Source organism: Saccopteryx bilineata, chromosome 10 (assembly GCF_036850765.1).
Source record: "Saccopteryx bilineata isolate mSacBil1 chromosome 10, mSacBil1_pri_phased_curated, whole genome shotgun sequence".
Taxonomy (NCBI): domain Eukaryota; kingdom Metazoa; phylum Chordata; class Mammalia; order Chiroptera; family Emballonuridae; genus Saccopteryx; species Saccopteryx bilineata.
In genome coordinates, this window is record NC_089499.1 from 15,238,951 (window position 1) to 15,263,889 (window position 24,939).

A 24,939-nucleotide genomic window follows, 5' to 3' on the forward strand; every position below is an offset into this window, starting at 1 on the left:
ATACACAAATTGCTCTGGGCTTTCGGATAGCTGATTGGCAATGTCTATTACAATAAAGAGTGAGTGTCCCTTCTGACCCAGTAAGTCCACTCTAGGCACCTATCCTAGAGGTGTTCTGGTGTAAAATCTCAAAGATACAAGAACAAGAGTGCTCATCACAGCCCTGTTTTAATGATAAGAAACGGGAAATGACCTACGTGTCCCACAGTGTGAAACTGCACAGCGGCTCCTCTGGGCCGGGCAGGACTGGTGGGTGAGGCGCTGTGGGCTCCTTTCACTTTCCCCTTTGTACCCTTCTGAGCTGTTTGCAGTGTTCCTTTTTTTAAAAATTTATTTATTTTTATTTCTTTAGTGAGAGGAGGGGAGGTAGAGACAGACTTCCATATGTGCCCCGACTGGGATCTACCCGGCATGGCCACTAGGGGGCGATGCTCTGCCCAGCTGGGGCATTGCTCTGTTGCAACCGGAGCCATTCTAGCGCCTGAGGCAGAGGCCACGGAGTCATCCTCAGCGCCCGGGCCAACTTTGCTCCCATGGAGCCTTGGCTGTGGGAGGGGAAGAGAGAGAGAGAGAAGAAGAAGAGGGGGAGAGGTGGAGAAGCAGATGGGCGCTTCTCCTGTGTTCCCTGGCTGGGAATCGAACCTGGGACTTCCACATGCTGGTCTGATGCTCTACCACTGAGCCAACTGGGCAGGCCCCTCTTCCCCTTTTTAAACATTGTCATGTATTGTTTTTATAATTTATAAAGACTAGTTAATTAAAAAATGGAGTGAAGTTCTCCTGATAGGATAACTAAGAAATAATCTGCTGGGCTGGCGGTTGAGTTGGCCCCGGAGGACCTGGTTGATTTCTGCAGGGCAGGGAAAGCAGGCTCGGCTGCTGCGCAGGTGTTTGCTGGCTTCCTGAGCGTGTTTCAGCCAGTTCTAGGGAGGCGATTTCTGGTTCCAGCCAACGGCTCCGATGGGTTCTATCCCTGGGCTTTGATTGGTATGGGGTAGTGGGAACAGTTGAAGCCTTGGGGTTAACCTAGCTTCTTATTTTAAAATTGATTTTGTTGGGGTGACATTGGTTAATAAACTCATACAGGTTTCAGGTGCACAACTCGACGACACAGCATCTGAACACCGCACTGTGTGTTCACCACCCTGAGTCAGGTCCCCCATCGTCACCATCCGTCCGCCCTCCACTGCTCTCCAGCTCTCTCCCTCTTCCCTCCGGCGGTCCCTACACTGTGCTCTGTCGCCTAGCTTCTTGTTGGAACTCTCCGCCCGCGTGGCCACAGGACCGTGCTCAGGTCCCGCTGTCTCTCCCTGCGCCCTCCCTCCCTCAACTAAAAGGAAAAGGAGTGGGTTGGCCTGCCGTGGTCATCCTTCATCTCTCCTGCATGCCTTTTATCCTCTCTCTCTCTCTCTCATTTTTTTCAATTTTTAAAATTGAATTGATGGAGGTACAGCTTCAGTTGTGAAGCTCATTCATTAAAACATCATCTGCACATCGCATTGTGTGCCCCTCAGACCTTGGATTCTCCAAATCTGTTCAAAACCATTCTTTAAAATGCCTATCCCAAAGGAAAACAGGATTACGATCTATTTCGTTTTGGTAGCATACAGAGTACAAGAAAAAGGATGCTCTTATGCGTGTTATAAGTTGCACGTGGCAGAGTCTTTGAGAACATCTGTCCCCACTGTGCAAGGGAGCTTGGGTGAGTGTCTGTGACTGTGTGATTCAGGTCCCTACACGGTGCTGGCAGAGCTGACCAGCCCTCGGTAGACACTGCAGAGCCTGGCCGTGGGGGCGAGGTGTTACCAGGGCACTAACGGTGCACAAGGAGTCAGACCAAGACACTGAGAAACCGTCTTTGCATGCAGTGCTGAAGGGCGTGGCAGAGGGCCCGCTGGGAGGGTTCCGGCTGCGAGGCTTAGTGGTTTTTGCACCTTCTAAACAAAGCTGGCAGTCTGTCTTGCTCCCCGCTTGGTATCGATTGTCCTGGGATTCTCTGACCCCTTTGGCTCCAACTCGGCTGTCAGCGTTGTCCTGGTTGGTAGTCACTGTCCTTCAGGTGCCCGATGAAGCTGGCTCAGACCCACAGAGAGTGTGGCCCACTGCTGGAGGTGCTCAGGGGGCCGAGGGGGAGCCGACACGGTCACCAGCAGGCTAGGGAGGACAGCAGGTGGCTCCAACAGCAGGTGCTTGTCATCGTCCGTGTCCACCAGCGGGAGTGTCGGAGTGCTCTCTGTGAGGACGGCACAGTCTGCACATTTGGAAACACTGTAAATTCTGTCACCCTCTCCCTTGCAAAGGCCCTGACATGTTGAGTTTGCTAAAAACTACATGGCTTTGGATTTCTCAGGAGAAAGTAAAATGCTACCTGTCTTCTTATTCAAAGCCATAGAAAAGGAAGGCAGAGCAAAGTTCAAAAGCCAAACAGCATTTTCCTCACTCCCCACACCCCCCTTCTAAAACCCACAGCAACTTGGCCTGGTAAGTCGTAATATGTCTTTAAATGAATATTCGAAAGACAACACAGGTGTATTTGTTTGCTTGGGCTCCCATAACAATAAGACCAAGCGGCTTACATGACAGAAATGGATATTCTCACAGTTCTGAAGGTTGGAAATGCAAGATCAAGCCATCAGCAAGTTTGGCTTCTTCTGAGGTCTCTCCCTGGCTTCCAGATGCCTTTCTTCTTTGTGAGACCCTATTATCTCTGTGTGTGTTAACCTCCTTTTCTTATAAAGGACCCCGGGCAGATGGGATCAGAGCCCTCCAGAACAGCCTCATGTAGGCCCTCTTCCCAAATACAGTCAGTTCGGAGGTACTAGGGGGATGAGGGCTGCAACATTTAAATTTCCAGAGGGTGAGATGGGGGTACGAAATTCATCCCATAACAACAGGTCTAAGTGAACAGATGCCCAGAGAAGCAATTTTTTTGTTTTTATTGTAGACCTTGATGATAGCATGTTTGTTAAAACCTCAACCCCTGAGGAGTGGATCGCACAAGGAGAGTACTATGCTAAACACCAGTGCTGGAAGGTAAGAGGTCGACCAGGGGCTGGACCAGGGGCTGGGGGTCAGGCCTCCCCAGGAAGGTCTCCCACCGTCTCTTCCCCCAGGACAGGGCGAGGGTCGTGGTGCCTGTGGCACTTTGGGGCTTTCTCAGAAACATCAGGTCACCCCGTGATGCGGACAGTTCCCTGTTGTGCTCCTTCCCCAGTGCAACCATGGCAACCCTCATTTTGGCCAAGTGCCAGCATGTGCGGGATGCAAAAACAAGGTTTTTGCCCCACAGAGAAGCACTTGTAGTTATTTTCTTTCTCTCCTGTGTTCTTGCGTTAGAGCTTTTGCTGTAATCATTTGGCATTTTAAAACTGTAACAGATTGGCTCGTGTGTGTGTGTGTGTGTGTGTGTGTGTGTGTGTGTATGTTTAAGTTGATCAGAGATAGACTTTACTGCCAATTTGGGTTTGGTGGGTATAGGTTAAGCTTTTTCCCGAGACTGAGCTGACTGATTTCAAGCCACAAGCCATCTTAGGGAGCCTGAACAGCCTCCTTCTGAGAAGTGTTATCACTGATACCCTCCCGAAATATAGAAACCAGCCAGAAGAGCCCCGTCCCTTCCCCGACCGTCATTGTCCCTGCCTGTCACATGGTCTCGGGTGTCTGCTATGCTGTGCTGTTCATGCTGCCTGCACCTGCAGGTCCCAAACGCCTGCAGCTCAACAAGGTCAACGTGGGCCCTGTCTTGTTCCATTCTCCTCCCTGGGTCATCCGCAGCGTGGCAGAGATGTCCCCCTCCTGGTCGCACAATGGCTGTGGCCGTGTCAACCCCCTCGTTTCCCTCATCAGCGTCCCAAGCAGGAAGGAAGGGCAGGCACTTTCCTCTCGGGGGTTGGGGGGGTGTCTCTTTTTCATCATGAGGTCCCCGGTGGATTTCTCCTTACATCTCACTGGTCACTGCTTGGCCACAGGCCCATGCCTGGCTGTAAGGGCATCTGGGAGAGCAGTCCCGTCTGCAGTCAGGGCCTTTGATGGGAGGCCGGTTCTGCCATCAAGCAAGGGAGGGAGCAGGGGGTGCTGTGGGCCACTGCCCAGCGGTGTCGGCCACCACAGGCACGGGCATGCTTCCCTTAGCTTTGACCTGGAGTGCCCGAGCTGGTGGGCGCGGGCCGTGCTCCCTGAGAGCGCCCGGCACTGAGCTCTGGGCAGAGCTCCGGTTGCCTTTCCCACGAGCCTCCGGGCTCATGCGAGGCTCCGGTCCAGCTCCGCAGACGTTACCAGAACAGCGCCTGCAGTTTCTCTTGCCTCTCCTGAACAAACGTCCTGAGACAGATTTCTCTGAAGAGCTTGTCCTGCCGCTTTAATGACCCTCTTTTCACTGGAATTCCTCAGAGCTGGACCCGAGGGAAGGTCCTGGGAAGTGGCGGGGGCGGTGGAAACGCAGGTCAGGACTTAGCGGAAGCCACTGCTGGAGATGTCTTCCCTCTGACATGCCTGGAGCAGGAATTCTAGGAGTTTTCTTCTCCCCAGCTCTTAGGAGCGTTTTGTCTCCAGGCAGGGAAAATGGTTTTAAGTCTACAGTAAGTAACTCATAGTGGGGGTTCACTTTTTCCTGCATAACAAACAAGCCCAAAACTTAGTGGCTTAAAACAGATGAGCTCTGTGACTCGCAGTCCTGTGGGTCGGCCAAGCTGACCCAGCAGAGTCATCCTAGTCCCAGCGGGGGGGACGCACGTGTCTGAGTGCAGCTGCTAGCTGGCGAGCAGGCGGCCGCTGGGGGTTGGCTGGTGCTCGGCTCAGGTGATGCGGGTGCACGGGGTTCCTGGATCACATGCCCTTCACTGGTTCACATGATGCCCGAGCAGCCTTCAAAGAGGGCAGCAGAAGCAGAAGGCCTCTGGAGGCCTGGCCTTGGACCTGGCCCAGGGCTGCTTCCGCTCTGCCCTGCTGGCCACGCCAGTCACAGCTCAGATCAGGAAGGGCAGGGAATAGGCAGGCTTTCTGGTGGGAGAAGTCGCAGGGTTATTTGGTAAAGGGGCGTGGACAGATGCAGGGAGAAGGAACGGCCGTGGCCGCCCTTGAATCACTTTGAAGGGGTGGGAAAACAGATTTTGCACTGTTGGGCGTGTCGGGGAAGTATTGCCATAAATATGTAGTATTTAGCTGCAGCAGCTGACACAGCCCCCAAACTTGATTCACTGCCCATCCTTGTATAACTGCAGAGAGATATTGAATGCCTGGCTATTGTTATAAAACCAAGATTTTTTTTTTCTTTAAAGGGGGGACAGGGAGAGAAGGGCTGGGTAGTATAGGCAGCAGGTATGGCTATGAATTGGAAAACTGTATAATGTCTTTCCGTTTACAGTGAGTTCTCGGGTTCTGACTCAGTTCCATTCCTATGACAGTGACCTAACCTGAATTTTGGTGTAAGTCGAAACACACCCTAGTCTAAGTCACTTACCTATCCTAACACAGTTGTAAAATCATAGTCTAGAACATAAAACCACAACTAAGCCACAGAAAAAGAATACTGTGCATTCTTCTGCCACACGCAACCCAACCAGTTCGCCCACGTGGTCTGTAAGCACCACACTAATGTTGTAAGCCAACACAGTCATGACTCCATTTTTAAAGGTTTTTATGGGATGAGTGTCGTAAACTCGAAACGTTGTATGTCGAGACTGTCATCATCTGAGGACCACCTAGAACACGGTCAGTGTTGTCCACACGTGATGCCCATGGATTTCCAATTCTTGACCGTTTTCAAAATGCCTTTTGAATGTTTGCATCTAAAATCTTGTTAGGGTAGCCAGCACAGATGAGAATGTTATAAAAAGCTTTCCCACCTGACTTTATTTTGACTCCGCTGAAGGACTTCAGGGCTCAGGTGGTTTGTTTAGGTTTTGGCTGCATGTCAGTGAATGTTTCAGAACCACTATACAAATAGAAACCGCTTGAGATTCATTCATTCAACAGATTCCTATTAAGCTAGGGCAGTGGTTGACAAACCGCGGCTTGCGAGCCACATGCGGCTCTTTGGCCCCTTGAGTGTGGCTCAAAGGCCAGCTTAAGAGTACCCTAATTAAGTTAATAACAATGTACCTACCTATATAGCTTAAGTTTAAAAAATCTGGCTTTCGGCCCTGGCCGATTGACTCAGTGGTAGAGCGTCAGCCTGGCGTGCCGGAGTCCCAGGTTCGATTCCTGGCCAGGGCACACAGGAGAAGCGCCCATCTGCTTCTCCACCCCTCCCCCTCTCCTTCCTCTCTGTCTCTCTCTTCCCCTCCCGCAGCCAAGGCTCCATTGGAGCAAAGATGGCCCGGGCGCTGAGGATGGCTCTGTGGCCTTTGCCTCAGGCGCTAGATGGCTCTGGTCGTAACAGAGCAATGCACCAGATGGACAGAGCATCGCCCCCTGGTGGGCATGCCGGGTGGATCCCGGTCGGGCACATGCGGGAGTCTGTCTGGCTGCTTGTTTCCAGCTTCAGAAAAATGCAAAAAAAAAAAAAAAAAAAAAAAAAGGGCTTTCAAAAGAAATTTTAATCGTACTGTTGATATTTGGTTCTGTTGACTAATGAGTTTGCCGACCACTGAGCTGGGGCCAACACTTACTTAGTGTTGTGGGGAAAGGATGGTGGCCAAGGCAGTCATGCAGAAGAGCGTACTGTCCCAGCTGTTGCAGATGTCATAAATGAGAGACTAGCTGCTCCTAGGGAAAGCTGCTTTGAGTAAGGGAGTGTTGAGCTGAGATCTATAGGATGAATGAGGTTAACCAGGCAGAGAAGGGATGGAAGAACATCTGAGTCAGAGGAACAGTATGTGCAAAAGCCCTGTGGTGGGAAGGATCATGGCACAGATCATGGGAATGAAAGGTCTATGGGGCCAGAGAGGCTGCAGCAAACAGCCTGAGGGGAAGAGATGCCATCTAGTTCCATTTTATCAACAAAGTGCCAGTCAATCCTTTCCTTGCCCTCACTGAGACCCAATTTTTACAAGCTGGGCAGTATGGGAACTTTGTGCCCTTGTAGCCTATGCTGGAGACATGGTGTCTGCATTCCTATTTGAGAAAAGTAACTTTCTGCTGGCAAGTGTCCTTGTGACACTTGTCTGCCCACTTTCTGTTTGGTTGACACAGACCTGCATGTCCCAAGGGTCTGGTCGGTTATCTTCTGGGAAGTATTGTGACACTGTCTCTATCTCCATTTCCACCCCCACTAGGTATACTGAGCTGTTCCACCAACACCGCACTAGCTGTTGTAGTTACCAACCAGACAGAGCCTGGGCTGAACCCAGAAAAGCCACCAGGTGGCTTTGGGCTAATCGCTCTGAAGTTGCTATTGTATACAGGAGAACAGTGTGCCTGGTCATGCACGGCTGTTGGAAGATTAACAGGGTGTTATTATGGTGGCCTGTAAAAATATGTACTGTGTATCCTTCCCATGGCTTCTGGGCACTTCCAGGGGCACCGTGAGTGTGAAGTGTGAGCGGGTAACACTCTTGGGCTTTATCCTGGGAGGCCGTTTTCCGTAGCTTCCCAGCACCTACCTGCAGCGCCCCCTCGGGTTGGGCTGGGGCGAGACTCTGCTTTGTCCGCGCAAACATGTGATGCATGCTCTAACTCTGGGTCTGTTCGTCGCCTCCACCACCTTGTGGGGAATCAAAACCTTTGCCTTTCCCAGGTTGCAGCCAAGTGTTACCAGAAAGGAGGTGCATTTGAGAAGGAGAAACTGGCGCTGGCCCACAACACCGCCCTGAACATGAAATCCAAGAAAGTCAGCCCCAAGTAAGAGTCTCAGGTCGTTTGGGGTTTGCTCTGATCGGCAGGTAAATAATACTGGTGTTGGGTCAACGTCCCATGGAAACTGTTTTGTTTCCCCCTCCCCAGGGAAAAGCAGATGGAGTACTTGGAACTGGCTAAGACCTATCTGGAATGCAACGAGCCGAAGCTGTCCCTTAAGTGTCTGAGCTACGCCAAGGAGTTCCAGCTCTCCGCCCAGCTGTGCGAGAAGCTCGGGAAGGTACGGCCCGGCCTGCGGCTGCTCCTGGAAGAGCCGAGCTCCCCTCCGATGGAGTGGGGGACTCGTGCCTCTGCTGCCTCAGGAAGGGGCTGCAGCTCTCCACAGAGGGAGAAGTCATCCCTGTCTATTTCGGGGCTGGCCTTTCTCTACTTGCACAAGTGGTTCGATGGCTCCGAAGACACTTGTGTTGTGTGTGTTTATGTCGGGGGGAATGTTTGAGACCTGGTATTAACCACGGAGAGGCCAAATGTTCAGATCGCAGGGAAGAGTGCTTTGGAACATTCCCGCCTTCTCTCTCTCTATGTTCGCATCCAGGGTCGACCCAGGGGGAATGGCTTGGCATCTGCATGGCGTTTTTCCTGTGTTCCCCATGATTGCTCTAGATCTGCACCGATCATCCTGGCAGCCGCTAGCCACACGTGGCTATTTAATTTAAAATTTAAGTTAATGTATTAATGTAAGGAAATTAAGTTTCCTTAGCCTCACTAGCCACATTTCAGGTGCTCCTTGTTACGGGACATTTCCATCACTGCAGAAAGCCTGTTGGACACAGTCTGGCTGGGGGCCACACACTGTTAACTCTCTGCAACAGGATAATGCAGAAGACGAAAGTGGGCGGTTAGACGTTACAGTGATTTAGCGTTGCTGGAACATCCAAGTGGTGGCCATTTTTTATTGAGTTATAAATTGACACATAACACAGTATTAGTTTGAGGTATACAACACAGTGTTTTAACAGATGTACCTGTTGTGAGAATATCATCACAATAAGTTGAATATCATCACCACACATAGTTATGATTTTTTTTTTTTGTAATGAGAACTTTTAGGATTTACTCTCTTTAGCAACTTTCAAATAGTCAAGACAACATTATTATCTGTAATCACCGTGCTGGACATTACACAGTTCATTTTGATGTCTGAGTTGTGATGGATGGACGTGTGGAACCTTCTGGTCCTTCACCACGGGGAGTCTGAGCGGCCAGGCTCTGCTGCGCCCAGCTGTGGCTTCTGCGTTCCCCCCAATGGGCTCTAGGACCCTCCAGTAGGGAGGTGGCTTCCCATGTCTGTATGTGAAATGTAGTAACTCCTGAGTCCTCAGTGCACCCCGGGCATTGGGTGGGGTGGGAGGGACCTACGGGGAGGTTGGCAGTGTGGCCCCGAAGCTGCCTGCCCTGGCCCATGTTTGTTATGGGATGTGACTTCTCAGGATGTGGGAGGTGGGGACAGAACAGGGATTTCAGTGTGGGTGGGAGTTCTGGGTCCTAAGACTCCTGGAACTAGAATCGTTTCCAACCTCCCCATGTTCCGTAGTCCCCCCCCCTTCGGTCTCTAATGCCACCCCCACCTGGACCCTAAGCAGTGACAACTATAGGCCTGTTGCTTCCCCTTGTGGCCCGCCAGTGCCTGTCATGACTGAGCCAGAGACCCTGTCCTCCTCTGTTCTTCTGCCTTCCCCGGCCTGCCAATCGCTGCCTCTGAAAGTGGGGTGGCTGGCGGGGGACAGGAGGCCATAGGTACAGCCCGCGTCCCCTTCCCCAGGCCTGCAGTGCGCTCAGAGTGCCCTGCCCCCTCAGGCCCCCCTCCCTCTCTCCTTCCCTCCCTCCCTCCCTCTCTCCTTCCCTCCTAAAGGCTTGTGCGGCACATTCTGGGAGCTCCAAGCCCCGCCCCCCCCGGGACTTTTGCTCAGACCCCTCCCCGGAAGAGGATTTGACCCTCAGCCAGCTTCAGGCCTCTATGGCATCATCCCCTCAAACTAACCAGCCTGACTCAAACTGACCAGGATGCAGGAGCATCTGTGAAAACCCTTAAGGGGAATCTCCTCCCCATTCCCTGTCCCCACATGTGTGCTGCCCCCCCCCAAGAAGTACTGTGAGGGGCCATGGGAGGGTAAGCTTTCCTTCAGGGATTCCTCTGCCTCCCTGGCTTCCTGCCTCTCTCCAGAGAGCAGTGTTGGTTTCCCTGGCAACCTCTCAAAGCCCGTGCTCTGGATGGCGCGGGACCTCTGTAGGGAGCAGAGCTGGCCCAGTGGGGAGCTGCCTGTCAGGGCCACCCCCCTCTTCTCTTTCCAGCCGGGTGCACACTTGGCACCTGGTGGGGCCCTCACTCCCACTCGGGAATTTCCCCCGACTAGTCGGCATTGTCCAGGGGAGAACGGGATGGCGGGTAGATGTCCTGGCTCTGGGTCTGTGTGGATGTGCCAGGATGAGTCTATGCTCCCCAGTCGGTGAGGTCTCTGGACGTGGAGGACCTCACACCTGAATCCTGTGTGTATTGGGCCCCTGGTGTAGCTCGCCTCATGAACTAAAATCAGCTAAGAGGGCCTGGCATCTGTATTCTGTTTTATTTTGCTGATTTTGTTTGCTGTCTGGACCTCAGGTGCAGCAAGTAGAGCTATGAAGGTAAACACTCATCAGGCCCCCGGATCCCTTCGGCGGGCCAGGCACCGTGGGTGCTCAGCAGGCAGCAGGCGGCCGGGCAGGGACATCTGCCTCTGCAGAGCCTCCCTGGCTGGTGTGGGAGAGGTGTTAGGTGGGCGTCTGCGGTGACCAGGGCCAGGCAGAGGAGACAGGGTGTTGGGTGTCGCGGTTTCCGAGGGGGCAGTCAGGGAGCTGCCTTATGAGCAGAGATGGTGAGAACAACTCCCAGAGGGGCATGGCAGGCCAACGATTCCCACAGGCAAAAGGCCTCCAGTGGGAGCCTGTAGGCGAGGAAGCCCTTTGACCAGAGCAGAGTGGGCGGGGTAGAAATGGTGAAAGGAGCAAGAGAGAGGGGCAGGCATAGTTCTTGTAGGTCTCGTAGCCCCGGGAGGGTCTGCACTTTGTTCAGCTGTGGTGGGGGCCAGTGCGAGGTGTGGTTTGGAGGACAGACAGGAGGCTGATTATTCGGACGCTCTGTCAAGAGTTCTGTAGGCAGCAAGAGAAGAAGCAGAACTGTCAGGAGGGTCTGGCTGTGGCTGATGCTGAGACTTGTGGCGTGGACTGCCACGGTGGTGGCGGGGGAGGCTGCAGGAAGGGGTCATATCTGGAAAGTGTTGGGGGATCCGGGCAGACAGGATGGACTGATGGGCCGGATGGGAAGTGTGAGAGGAAGAGGAGTGGAGAATGCCCACCCATGCCGGTCATGTAAAGCCACACTCAGTGCGTGCTCTTCTGTTCCTCCTCTTCCTCTTCACTGTGTCTCCGTTCCCATCCTCTTCTCATTGGGAGCCAGCCCACTGCATGTAATACATGTCCCAGTGTGCGTGCGTAATGGAAGGATGCGCAGCAGCTTTTCTGTACATACAGGTATTTTAAGCTTATCTACTATATTTCCTCATGTATAAGACACACCTTAATTTGGGGGCCTGAAATTTGAAAAAAAAAAAAAAAGTATTACATAAAGTTATTGAACTCAAGTTTTATTCATCATAATATTTGTACAACTCCTCATCGCTGTCAAAACTCCCATCCATTAGCTTGTCCTCATCTGTGTCTGATGATGAATCACTGTCTTCAATAATGAGCGCAAAAACAAGTGCGAAAAAGCGGCAAATGCAAGTAAAAAAAATATAAATATGTATCTGCTGTATCAGACGCACCCAGTTTTTAGACCCCAAATTTCTTGAAAAAGGGTGCATCTTATACATGAGGAAACACAGTAAGTAGCCCACTGTGGTGTGTTTCACTTTTTCCACCGCCTGCGGTGGCATCATGTCTGCCAGGTTCCTGGTCGCCGATGGTGTCCCACCTCAGGCATCCACTACGTTCCTTACTCGTTTCCCTAGTGGTGGACACCCACGTTGCCGCCCGCTCCTGGCGGGTACTCCAGTTCTGTGAGACCAGGCAGGGTCGTGCTGGAAATAGACTTGCTGGCCCCAGGGGTGCATATATCATACTTAACATCCCTGAGTGACGGGGAGAGCCTTCCAGCACGGTCCTGCCACTCTGTGCCCACGTGCTCCGTGTGCCCTACATTCTTGGCCACGTTCAGTGGGTACCGACTTTCTGATTTTTGCAAACCTGATGGGTGGACGGATCTCACTGTGGTTTTAACTTGTATCTCTGGCTGTGCGTGAGGCTGAGCCTCGTCATTCGTTTGTTCGTTCTTTCATTTTCCCCAAACGTGGCTCGCCGGTTGATACCCTTGGCCCGGTTTCCTGTGGTGTCTTTAGGAGCGTCTTTTTGGCGTGTGGTGGCAGAAATCCATTTTATGTTCTAGACCTGCCTACTCTACCACCGAAGCCACTAGCCGCCTGTGGCAATGCAGAGGGATTTGAATGAAATGAAATAAAAAATTTAGTCCCCGGTTGCACTACCCACACTTCCTGTGCTGACTGTTCACAGGTGGTGAGCGGCCACCATATCAGGTAGCACGAATATGGGACATTTCTGTCTTCACAGAAAGATAAGTGGGACGATACAAATCTAGATGTTAGTTTGCTTTCTCTCCATTAACTGTGTTGCACGTGTCCTTTGTTCAACGGTTCTGATGATATCAAATCCAACAATTCCCCTCAGAAGTTGGTGTGTTTGGGGTTTTGTTGAAAGAAGACCTTCATTACTGCTGAAGTTAGCACATAGTCTCATGTTTTCCTCCAACAGCTTTCACATTTAGACCTCTAACCCATCTGGAGCTTAAACTTGTGTATGGTGCGTGGTGTGAGGTTGGGATTTAACTTTATTTTCTCCCTATAGAGAATTCATTTTCCTCACATTACCTGTTTTCTAGTGTTCGTCCCTGGATTCTAACAAAGAGCAAGACATATGACCATCCTCCTTATTATTGAAGGTGTTGGTTTATTTTTAAGATAAAAAGTTATGTTCTGAAGACTCTCAGAGGGAAATGTTTTACTCTGTCTTAGATAAGAGATGCTGCCCATTTCTACAAGCGAAGCCAGTGCTACCAAGACGCTTTCAGATGCTTTGAGCAGATCCAGGAATTTGATCTAGCGCTCAAAATGTACTGCCAGGAGGAGCTTTACGAAGAAGCTGCTATCGCCGTGGAGAAGTAGGTGGTTTTATCTTTCCCTCTCCTCCCCCTCCTCTCAGGGGCAGCCAGCCCTGGACAGTGTTATCCTGTTCTTCTACACTGCCTTGACCACGTTGCCCTTCTTCCACTTGAGCGGTGGCCTTGGTGCTGGGTCAGGAGCTCCTGAGAGCAGGACTTACTTGTGTTCTGCACTCTCTTTATACACTTTGACACAGTGTCATGGAGAGAAGGGGCCGAAGAAGATGTGACGAGTGTGTATGTAAAATGCACAGCAGTTTTGTGCTTAATGATGGTTCTGTCCTCTTCTCACCTTTGCCTGCTGAGTTGATGGTTTTGCTAATGTGTGGCTGGGTAAAGGTAAGAGCATTGGAGGGCAGTTGGGAGTTTGCTCTGTGGTGATCTACTGGTAGATGCTCAGCGATGTACTTACAGATACATGCATGATAGGAGTGTACACATACCCTCCGTTGTAGGACACATACATTTCATACATGACCCAGTGGAGGCCTCCTAGAGCCTCCAGCCTAGTTGATACTCCAATGGGGAAGTGGAGAAGGGTGGGGTTAAATGTTGACAAGGGATCTAGAACCAGCGTGTGCTTGATGCCCCCGGGCAGTCTCTCTGGTGAGCTGAGACAGAATTAGAGTCTGTTATTCTGCATTTCTGCTCAGCAGGAGTTTGAGTCCCCTCTCAGCTCTTGGGAAAGTAGACTTATGGGTTGGTTTTGTATCTTCTTTGCTTTTTAACAAATTATACATATGACAAAATGGACATAACTGACAATAAAAGATGCTCAAACTTTAGGTTTTAATTTTTTATATATATATTTTTCTAAAGTGAGAAGTAGGGAGGCAGAGAGACAGACTCTCACATGCGCCTGACTGGGATTCACCCAGTATGCCCACTAGGTGGCTATGCTCTGCCCATCTGAGGCATTGCTCTGTTACAGCCTGAGCCATTCTAGCGCCTGAGGCTAAGGCCATGGAGCCATCCTCAGCACCTAGGCCAACTTTGCTCCAATGGAGCCTTGGCTGCGGGAGGGGAAGAGAGAGACAGAGAGAAGGGAGAGGGGGAGGGGTGGAGAAGCAGATGGGCGCTTCTCCTGTGTGCCCTGGCCGGGAATCAAACCCAGGACTTCCACACGCCAGGCCAATGCTCTACCACTGAGCCAACCAGCCAGGGTTAGTTTTTAATTTTTAATTTTGCCTTTATTAAAGTGTAAACTATATTCAAGAAAAGTGCATATAATTTTCACACTAGATACACTTGCATAACCAGTACCTAGATAAAAAACTTGAGTTTTATTTCTGGAATGGAAGAAGCAGGTGTCCAGTGCCATGGTTGGTAATAGAGCATATTCCTTTAATCGAGTTCTTTGATGCCATTATGGATATGCTCAAAATGGGTGTGCATTAGCTCAGGATGCTGAAACAGAAATGCCATAGATCGGGTGGCTTAAACAATAGAAATTTATTTTCTCATAGTTTTGAAGGCTAGAGGTCCAGGATCAAGGCTTTGGCCAGCTGGGTGACTGGTGAGAGTGCTCTTCCTGGCTTGTAAGATGACCTGCTTTCTCGCCTGTCCTCGTGTGCCTTTTCTTTGGTCCTTCCACATGGAGGGAGGGGGAGGGGAGTGCACTCACTCTCGGGTGTCTCCTCTTATAAGGATATTAATCCTATCCTATTAGGACTCCGCCCTCATGACCTCATTTAATCCTAATTCTTTCCTTGAAGGTCGGTCTCCAAATACAGTCACCCTGGGGATTAAGGCTTCAACATAGGAATTTGGGGGTTTGCAGACTACCCATTCATAACAGGGTACCAGCTGTGACATTTATAGGGTACCCAGTTATCAGGGTGCTATGCAGTAGTGTTGTGAGTAATGGACCAGGCTGATGCCCTTGTAAGTTCATATGACAAAACTGATTGAGAGTTGCTTTTTTTAATACAGTACTTTCAATTATTTATTTAACCTTCTCTTCTCATTTTTGCAGAAGAGCATTGAATAATCGTAGATTTTCCCCAGAAACATTTTTCTTTTCAGTTTCTGATTACCTTGTTTATTTTTTTCAGCTTTATTGAGGCATGCAACTGAGTTTTCAGTGATACATTGAGTTCATATCTGAGTGTTGTCTGAGTAACCAGAACCTCTTACTAGATTTATCTGAGTGTCCCATGAACATCATGCATAGTGGATATAGAATTCTTTTGCTCAATGGCCTAACCCTGAATACATTGAGGGCATTTTAGATTTGAAAAGAAAATATCTAGGTAGCTCCTTAAACCTGCTAAAAACACTCCCTACCCCATCAACCAGTGCTCAAAGAAGAAGTAGATTCCCTTCCTTTATCTGGATCTTCGCCCCTTCACGGGGGAGGGGAGTTGGGGAGCTGGCTGTGGTGATAGGAAATCTGATGTTTGCAGGAACACCTGGGGCATCATAAGGTCCCTGGGCACTTCTAGTTGTCAGGAAATGTATTTTGCCCGGGGGAGCTCAAAAGTAAGCGTGCTTTATTGAATTTGTTCCAATGCCATGATATATAACAACTTTGGGATATATGCCAGCTTTGATCAGCAGAGCAAAGGGGAGCCCTTCAGAACTTCTTTGATTTCACACTAACTCAGCCCCATGCAGACCTCCCTGGTGGAGACAGACATCCCAGGCTGGCTAACCAGAGGAAGACTATCGTAGTCGCTGGTGTGAACAGCCCTCGCCTCCTTCCTCTCTCAAGCACGTGTCAAACTGAACGGGTTGTAGACCCAAAAGGATGATCATGCTTTTATGAATGTTGAAGGGATTTATTTTCTCAAGGATAATTTCGGCTGCGCACAATTTTTGCCCTAAAGACTCACTTTTAAACTTAGCTTGCACTTACCTAGGTTGCAGCTCTGACTGTATTTTACTAGTTAAACACGTGAATGCTCGGTTCCTTTGGGGAATGATGAAGTAATTTTGCCATTGTAAAGACGCGTTTATAAAGAAGCTGGATAAGTCAAGGCCCCGTTTTGTAATTTATATCCGCAAGCGGAAATTTTATTTTAAGTGTCTCTGTGCTGTGTTCTGGAGGAAATTTTCTATCTGTTGTGTGATAATGAGCCATCATTGGGGTCGTCTGTCATTGCAGGTATGAAGAAATGGTACGGGCCAAGGCCCTGCCCATAGCCAAGCTCTCCTATTCAGCCAGCCAGTTTTACTTGGAAGCTGCAGCCAAGTACCTGAGTGCAAATAAGATCAAGGAGATGATGGCGGTCCTCTCGAAGCTGGACGTGGATGACCAGCTGGTGTTCCTGAAGTCTCGGAAGCGGCTGGCGGAAGCCGCGGACCTGCTGGACAGGGAGGGTCGGAGGGAGGAGGCCGCCCTGCTGATGAAGCAACACGGCTTCCTCCTGGAGGCTGCCAGGCTCACTGCCGACAAGGACTTCCAGGCCTCGTGTCTGCTGGAGGCCGCCCGCCTCAATGTGGCCAGGAGCCTGGATGTGGAGCATACCAAGACCATTCTGAGAGAAGCCCTCGATCTCTGCTATCAGACCAATCAGCTGTCCGGCATTGCCGAGGCCCAGTACCTGCTGGGGGTGATTCTGAAAGACTTTCAGAAGCTCAAGGATGCCTTCTTCAAGTTTGACACGCTCAACCACTCGGCTGGTGTCGTGGAAGCCCTCTACGAAGCCACTAGCCAGTGTGACGCTGACCCTCAGAAGGTTCTTGCCCTGGCTTCTGGGGGCTTGGAAGTCCTCCTCAATCTGGTCAGGGCCCTCAAGAGAGTGAACAACAACGCCGAGAAGGAAATGGTCAAGTCTTGCTTTGAGTTTTTTGGAATTTCACAAGTGGATGCCAAGTATTGCCAGATAGCTCAGAACGATCCTGGGCCCATATTAGAAATAATTTTTGACCTGGATTTGAACTTGAGGGAGAAGAAAACAAAAGACCATTTCTTGATAATGACTGACCAAGTGAACCTAGCCCTCAACAAGCACCTCTTGAGCCGGCTGTGTCAGATCACGCAGAACCTGCACGAGAAGACCTACCCAGGCGTCTGCATGAAGTTCATTGTCGGCTTGCCGTGTGAGGACGAGAACTGTGAAGATTTCCACAGGCCCCTGCGGCGTTGTGAGGCCAGGTGTTTGGTTCAGTCGCAAATGCACCAGGTGGCGATCAGTGGGTTGCTTTTGGAAGCCAAAAAAGTATTCCCAAAAGTCTTAGCTGAAGAACTTGAAAGAATTGATTATATTTTGTCCGCCGATGTGTACGGCCATTGCAAATCCTTCCTGAACGTCCTCTTCCCTAAGCATTTCCACCAGCGCGTGCTGTCGGAAAACCCCATGGCCTGCAAAGAGATCCTCAAACCGAGTTACAAATCCTTCCGCTCGTACAGGCTCGCCCTGAAAGAGTACATCTATTTTCTGTTTCAAAACGAAAGGGCGCGAAACCGCCGGGAGTCCACAGACCTGTGGCTGAGCGCCATGCAGGCTTTCCTGCTGTCTTCCAACTACCCGGAGGAGTTTGGCAAGCTGCTGCACCAGGAGGAAGACGACTACCACAGGGAGCTCAGAGCTCTGGAGTCCGAGAAAGAGGACCGGGGCCGCATGAGAGGCAGCCGGGTGAAAGGAATCGAAGGGAAGTACGGCATGCTGGCGCCCAACAAGGAAGACGAGAGCACCGAGAAGACCCATGTGTGCTTCATCCGGCTCCTGGAGAACTGCATCGACCAGTTCTACGTGTCCAGGAACCCCGAGAACTGCAAGAGGCTCTTTTTCCGTTTCATGAACGTCCTTGTCAAGAGGTGCAAAGAGCCGCTCATCCCCAGCATTGGGAACACGGTGGCCCTGCTGGAGTTCCAGTTCATCCACTGCGGGGTGGTGCTGGCCCGCCTCCGCAAGAGCGCCATCCTGTGCCTCCCCAAGAGCTACCTGGCGCTCCTGCACTACTGGGAGTTTCTGTTCAGCAAGAAGGACAAGGAGCACGGGGACGTGTTCTCCATCATCCAGGAGTACAAACCGAAGGACGTGACCAGAGCCGTCCAGGCTTTCCGCTTCCACCTCTCCTACCTCGTCAAGGTGCTCTGCGGCTACGAGAACGTGAACTTCAACGTCCTGCTCGACGCCTTCGGTGACATAGCCTACGTGGTCTCCGGCGAGGCGGAGCGCACCCTGGTGCTGTGCTTGGTGATGCTGGTGAACGCCGAGGAGTTCCTGCAGCCGGTCTGCAAAGCCTTTCTGTGCCACCACTTCCAGGAGATCGAGGCGAGGCTGCAGCTGATGAGCATGGACTGCCCGAACCAGGTGCCCGCGCGGCTCCGCAGGGTGGTGGAGCGGGTGTTGAACGCGGACAGCGTGAAGTCCGTGGCCGAGGCGCTGCAGGACCTGCTCTTCGAGCGGGATGAGGAGTACCTGGTGGACTGCCACTGGCGGTGGGACAGCAACGTGTACGCCAAGGGGGTCCTGATCCGCGGCCTGTATCACGAGGAGGTCAAGCTCAACCGCCTGCAGTGTGTGCAGCCCGTGGACTATTTTGCCGAACCCGAGTATGAGTTTGGTCAGGACGAGACGGACGAGCTGGCCTTGGAAGACCGGGACCACCTCCTCGCCACCATCCTGTTCCAGAAGCAGCGGAAGGCGTCCATCCAGCGGAAGCTGAAGAGAGCCTGCCTGGTGGTGTCCCTGTGCGTCAGCTGGCGGAGAAGGGTGAGCGCCCAGCCCGGGTGCTCCAGGGAGGAGACCAGGGAGCCCGGCACCGGCATCTTCAAAAAGGCCGACATTGACAGGACCCAGTGCGACCTGTGTGGAGTGAAGTTCATCCGGGGGCCTGAGAACTATTTCAGCCCCAGTAAGGACTTTGAGGGAGAGATTTCAGAGGCTGCCGCCCTGGCCGGGGCTGAGCTGGTCGACAAGGAAGGCCGGGAGAGGAACAGCGAGTCTTACGAGCATCACATCCGCCTAGAGAGCCACCAGAGGCAGCAGGTGGCCTACCAGAAGTACTCCACGTTTTTCCATGAGAAGGTGGACCCGGCCATTGACGAAGGCAGGCAGGTGGTGCAGGACATCGAGCAGAGCGTGTGGATTCGCAGTCACCTGGGCTCCAAAGAGCACAGCCACATGCTGCAGGGGAAGGTCCAGGAGAACATCAGGAAGATTTCGGATGCCGTGGAGGACCTCTACAGGCAGAAGGCCTGGGCTGGAGGTAAGGGGCCCTTGGAAACGGGGGCCTGGGTGGGGTTAGAACCTGGGCTTTGAGAAGCCGCGTCACGGTCAAGCCCTTTGTGCCCAGGTCTGACCTGGGGAGATGGAGCTTGGCATTGGCAGAAATACAAGCGAGAACTGTGTGTTCTCAAATTAGAGCCAAGCCACATAGTTTGGACCACTCTTTCCCCTATCGAGACTTCCTGATTATCTTGGGCCAGGATAGTTCCCCTCGCACTACTACAGACAAGAAAAGGGCCGGCTAGCTAGTTCTGTGGAGACGTAGAGGGGAGCATGTTAAAAGGCTTGAGGAAGCTCTTTGAGCTTCTGATTTGTTCATTCAGTAATCATTTCTTTTTTTTTTTTTTAATTTTCCCTAAGTTAGAAGCTGGGAAGTAGACAGACTCCCGTATGAACCTGACTGGGATCCACCAGGCATGCCCACCAGGGGGTGATTCTCTGCCCATCTGGGCATCACTCCGCTGCTGCTGGAGCCATTCTAGCACCTGAGGCAGAGGCCAAGGAGCCATCCTCAGTGCTGGGCCAACTTTGCTCCAATGGAGCCCTGGCTGCGGGAGGGGGAGAGACAGAGAGGAAGGAGAGGGGGAGGGGTGGAGAAGCAGATGGGCGCTTCTCCTGTGTGCCCTGGCCGGGAATCGATCCTGGGATTTCCACACTCTGGGCTGAAGCTCTACCGCTGAGCCAGCCGGCCAGGGCTCAGTGATCATTTCTTGAGCACCCGCTCTGTACCGACTCAGATCTGGAGGTGCGTAGCTGGCCTCTGCCTTTTAGGAGGGTTCTTACACCGTACCCAGGGTGAGCCTTTAATGATCAGAATTCTAATGTGGCCTTTGAACCAGATTTCCTCTAACTTCCTTATGAATTCCTTCTTAGCAACTGAGTGGAAGTTATGTTACGTGTAAAATTAGCGAGATTGCATATTTTGGAATCATTCTGTAATTCGGACACTGCCGTTCAAGGTTCAGTGACACTTAGAACAAAGCTCCCTTGACAGGCATGCCTCTCTGCAGTCTCCACAGGCGCAGTGATGGCGTCAGGCTGGCATTCAGTTGTCCCTTATGCTGTGGGCGGCAGAAGGAGGCTTTGGGTCCCTACCCTGTCATTCTCTTCAGGGGAAGCACAGAGACAAGCTCCTGGGAGGTGGCCCCCTTCAACTCCGAGCCCTTGTTCTTTGGTTCCCATAGCGGAGGAGGCGATGACTCGGCTGGTCAGCGTTCTGGTCCCGTTGGTCAAGGAGGCGAGGGAGTGTCTGAAGAAAACAGAGCTCCATTTGAAGGAGGAAGGTAAGGAGTCCTTTATCCCAGGACAGTGCTTTGGGTCCCAGGGTCCTTGGTTCTGCTGGCTCCCAGGGCCACCTGAAGCAGGGCTGCCTGTGACGTCAGCAGTGACCCCTCTGTGTCGAGGAGCCCCGCCCGCTGAGTCAGATTGGTAGCCTCATGGGACCTGAGTTGCTCCCTTCTGACTGTGAGGGCCTCAGGCTGGGCTCACCTCAGGGGCTTTTTCAAAAACCCCTTTTGCTGCGCAAGAGTTTTTTTTTTTATCAATGATGTTCAGCCGTTACTCGTACTCAAAACAGTGATGCCCAAAGATTCACAAAGTATTGCCCGGCCACTGCCTGATAAATGTGTTTGCATGGAAGTTAGTGATTATTCATTGTTTCGTATGGATCAGCCCTGTTCTGGGCTTGGGGATATAAAACAGACGATTTGTGAACAAAACAAGCAAAATCATTGGGGCACCTTGCATGCATGCACCTTCCTACAGAGCATGAGAAGGCGTAATGAGTCAGCTTTCTCCCCGATGGTCGGGATTATCTTGCCGAGTTCTGTTCCATTTGGAAGGTCGTCTCCCTTGCAACGCCTGCCCCGTCTCAGCCCGATCTCACCTCCCACTGCTCTGAGTACTTCTCCTGCCCCAGGTCACCCTTCACCGAGTCCTTTTCATCCAGGTGCGACTGGAAAAGCCAGACCCCGGAGCTGGGAAAAACTTGAGAGGACTTGGCACAAATGTCTGTGCCAATAAAAAAAATCTGGGACTATGATTTTTGTTATTGTGTCTGCAGGAAGGTCGCCGATGTATCAAGTCAAGCCTGTAGTTGTATTGATTTCCTGGATTTAAAGGACCTCTAAAATAAGGCCAGGGGAGCCAGCCTGTAAGAGGAACCTAATTCTAGAGAAGAAGGCTTGCTTTGCTAGTTCTGGGAAGCAACATCAGTACTCGAAGAAGAACCCTTGTTCTCTGGAATTCTCCCTTTCATTAAAAGAAAAAAAAAATATTACAGAGACATTAAGTTTTACGAGGATGTTGTATTTTGTAGTGGATTGGGGAAAAATCATTCTGTGTGTTGTTTCTTTTATTTATTTATTGTTTTGGGTTTTTAAATAGGTATTGTTCAGGAAGATGACTACGAAAATGAAGTGGACGACTTTGGTGAGCTCCGTCCTAGAAGGCGTCCGCGGAAATGTGGAAAGCAGAGAAAGTACTGAGGTCCACCCAGCTGCTGGCGTCTAAACCTTCAGAACGTTCTGTCCTGGCGTAGGGTCCTGAGTGCTGGGGCAGAAGAGAAAAGAATGTCAGCCAGCATTAAAAATAATAGGGGAGTCTCACAGCCTCTCCGCTTTCTGTTCTTGTTACTTCTCTCTTTCTGGTGGCTTAGGGTCTGAGGGCGCCTTCCGAGCAGGGACCTCCACTGCTTTCCCAGTTCAAGCCCAGGTGTTAGTTCCCCTAAAACTCATTGGATGAAAGGAGTCACAGCTAAAGGGAACCTTGGGACTCCTTACCCCAAAGTCCCCAGGGTGGTCGGGCTTGGAACCGTCACAACATGAGTCAGAAGGAGGGACACCTCTCAGCTCTGCGCTGTCGCTGCCCCGGGCCAGGCAGTCCCTCCACGGACCCCCTCTTCTCCTTTAACATGGCTGTCCTGAGAGCCGTGTGTGCCCAGGCCTGTGTGGGCCCTGCCGCCGGCCACCTGGACCCCAAGCCACACTCTGGTCATCTCCAAGCCTGCTTGTAACGTAGTTAGTTTCGCTATATGTTAGCCTTTTCTCTCCATGGCAACTTTTCTGCCCTCCCTTTGCCCTGCACCCCCACCTTGCTCAGCTACCTGTGCAAGTCACAGTTAGACTACCTCAGAATGTGGTCAGGAATCCCCCCAGGGTCCTCTGGGCAGCCAGCCGCAGGGCCTCCCCCTGGAAGGGCCAGCTGGGGGGCGTGGCTGCGGGCTGCCCCGCCTGCCTCTCCAAGGTGGTCCTAACTTGCCCGGAGGGGGGGGGGGCTGTCGTACAGACATTTCCGAAAGTGTGCCCTCTGTAGCCTGTATGTCTGCTTTTCTCTGTTCTCCCTGGCGAGTTTGTCATCCTAGCTTAGGCTGACATCCTGTTGAGTTCTCTCCCACGGAGCTCACCACAGTGGGACAGGGCCTGCAGCGATGCAGGTTAGGGACATGGAGCAAGGAGGAAGCCAGTCCTCCAGGCCACTCCTTAGGGACTAAGCTGTGAATCACTGCCGCAGGCTGCTGGCCACTGGGCGGGCCCCCTACGAGGAGGGCTGGGGGCGGCTCTGTGTGCTGGAGCCGGTGGCTTCCGCCCCCACCCCACTGGGCCAGCAGCCGTCTGTCTGTCAGTTCAGAAAGCCTTCTTGCCTCTCATGATTGCTGCCCGCCGCTTCCGCAGCCCCTCCGTTCAGCCCGGAGTGGGGGTCAGGGCCCCCTCTGTCCTCCCCGGTCCTGTCATCACGGCAGAACCGCCTGCCTCCCCACTTTGCCGCTGCTCTTGCCGCTGCTTTTGCTGCTCACTGTTTTCCTGGTCTTTCTCAATGACTGCGTTTCCTTGGTGATTGTGTTTCCAATTTTTATCAGTTTTGTTTCTGATTTTTATTCCAGGTGTTTTTTATAAACTTTACTTGCCAGAAAAAAAAAGGGGGGGAGGGGTTTGGATCTTAATCAAATCTTGCTGTACTGCCCTGTTTTTATAAAGTTCAGTCATTTCTCTTACACGCTGCTGCTCCTTTGTTTTATTTCCCGTCTCCGCTCAAGGAGGAGAGGGGTGGGTCTTGGGGTCGGTTCTTTCTGGTCGGCTGGTGGATGCTGAACCAGGGCAGGAGCTTGCTGTGCTTCAGGAATGACGACGGGAACAGAGAAATATGGCCCAGCCCGGGACGCACAGCTGGTTGCTGTCTCTGGACGGCGGGTGTAAATTCCTCCCTGTTTGGGTGCTCCTGAGCATGCGCAGTGTGGACGGTGCTGGCTACTGGGACTGCCCCCGAACAAGAACAGTGCCCTGGGAGGCAGGGGACCTGGAGTTGAATCCTCGTCCTGCCCCCAATGAGCCGTGATGGAAATGTGGATTGCATGGAGAGGTTGCAGCATTTACGTAACCCAGCTGGGCCCCAGTTTCCCCTTTCTGGAAATGAACATCTATGGCAGGCGTCCCCAAACTATGGCCTGCGGGCCGCATGCGGCCCCCTGAGGCCATTTATCCGGCCCCTGCCGCACTTCTGGGAGGGGCACCTCTTTCATTGGTGGTCAGTGAGAGGAGCATTCTGTGCTCCTGGAGTACTGTATGCGTTGCTCACGTACAGTACTACTTCCGGTGACGCAGGACGCACGTGTCACGGCTCCGGAAGCGCGTCATATCACTTGTTACGGCTAGCAGTGACAAATATGGAACCGGACATTGACCATCTCATTAGCCAAAAGCAGGCCCATAGTTCCCATGGAAATACTGGTCAGTTTGTTGATTTAAATTTACTTGTTCTTTATTTTAAATATTGTATTTGTTCCTGTTTTGTTCTTTTACTTTAAAATAAGATATGTGCAGTGTGCATAGGGATTTGTCCATAGTTTTTTTTTTTTATAGTCCGGCCCTCCAACGGTCTGAGGGACAGTGAACTGGCCCCCTGTGTAAAAAGTTTGGGGACCCCTGGTCTACGGTGACTTCCTGCCCTGATGCAGAGCGGTTCTGTGGGCCATTGCCATGGGTTGGAACCCCCTCAGGTTGAGGTTGTGTGATGTCAGTGTTTGCTTGTGTTGTGGGAGCAGGACAGCTGAGTCTGAGACAGCAAAGTGTCTGATCCTTCGCTTCACGGTCCGGGAGGCTCAGGACTGGGAGAGACGATCCCTGCTGCCTTCTAATCGGCACCATTAAAGAGCTGCTCCCAGGAATCCATGCCCTCGACGCATGAGAGTCCTTAGAGTGTGCGTGTGGAGACTGGGGAGGAGAGCGGGGTTCAGTAGCAGAGTCAGTAACGCCCTCTGACAACCTGAGCCCTGAGGCCCGGTCCAGTAGCAGGCACTTTGGTGTTCCAGGCCGTGCCTGGAAGTCCAGGATGGGGGTGTGTCAGAGTCCCCGTGACCACTGTCAGGTTCGGTGACTCACTGGCAGCATTCATGAGACTCAGCACAGAGCTGCGCTCATGGTTCTGACCTATTACAGGAAAGGCACACCAAGCAGCACCCACCATGGGAAAGGGCACGTGGGCAAAGTCCGGGGCTTGCTTCCGAGGGTCCTTTCCCAGTGGAAAGGATACGCTTGGTCCCTCCAGCAACGAGTGTGACAACACACGTCAATAGTGCCAGCCAGGAAACTTACTAGACTCAGAGCTCAGGGCTTTTCCTGAGTGCTGGTCACCAAGGCATCTTCTGCCTCCCACATCTCAAAGCCCCAGAGTCTCAGATGGAAAGCAGGGGTTCAGCATAAACCACATTATTTGTACAAACAGTTGGAGCGCTGCGAGCTATTATTGAATAGTTATTAATCC

General features: G+C 51.9%; 1 protein-coding gene across 2 annotated transcripts in view; it reads left to right on the forward strand.

Annotated features, from left to right (window-relative positions):
* The window catches only part of TRANK1 (tetratricopeptide repeat and ankyrin repeat containing 1), a 112,444-nt gene extending 89,290 nt beyond the window's left edge, over nt 1–23,154 (forward strand). For both annotated transcript variants that reach the window (XM_066244744.1, XM_066244745.1), the window contains 7 exons: nt 2,945–3,033; nt 7,676–7,779; nt 7,882–8,014; nt 12,858–13,003; nt 16,110–19,162; nt 20,367–20,465; nt 21,568–23,154. In XM_066244744.1, coding sequence (XP_066100841.1) covers nt 2,945–3,033; nt 7,676–7,779; nt 7,882–8,014; nt 12,858–13,003; nt 16,110–19,162; nt 20,367–20,465; nt 21,568–21,668 — 3,725 coding nt within the window. In that variant the 3' untranslated portion in view covers nt 21,669–23,154. The remainder of the gene's footprint in view (nt 1–2,944; nt 3,034–7,675; nt 7,780–7,881; nt 8,015–12,857; nt 13,004–16,109; nt 19,163–20,366; nt 20,466–21,567) is intronic.
* Nucleotides 23,155–24,939: the final 1,785 nt, after the last annotated feature.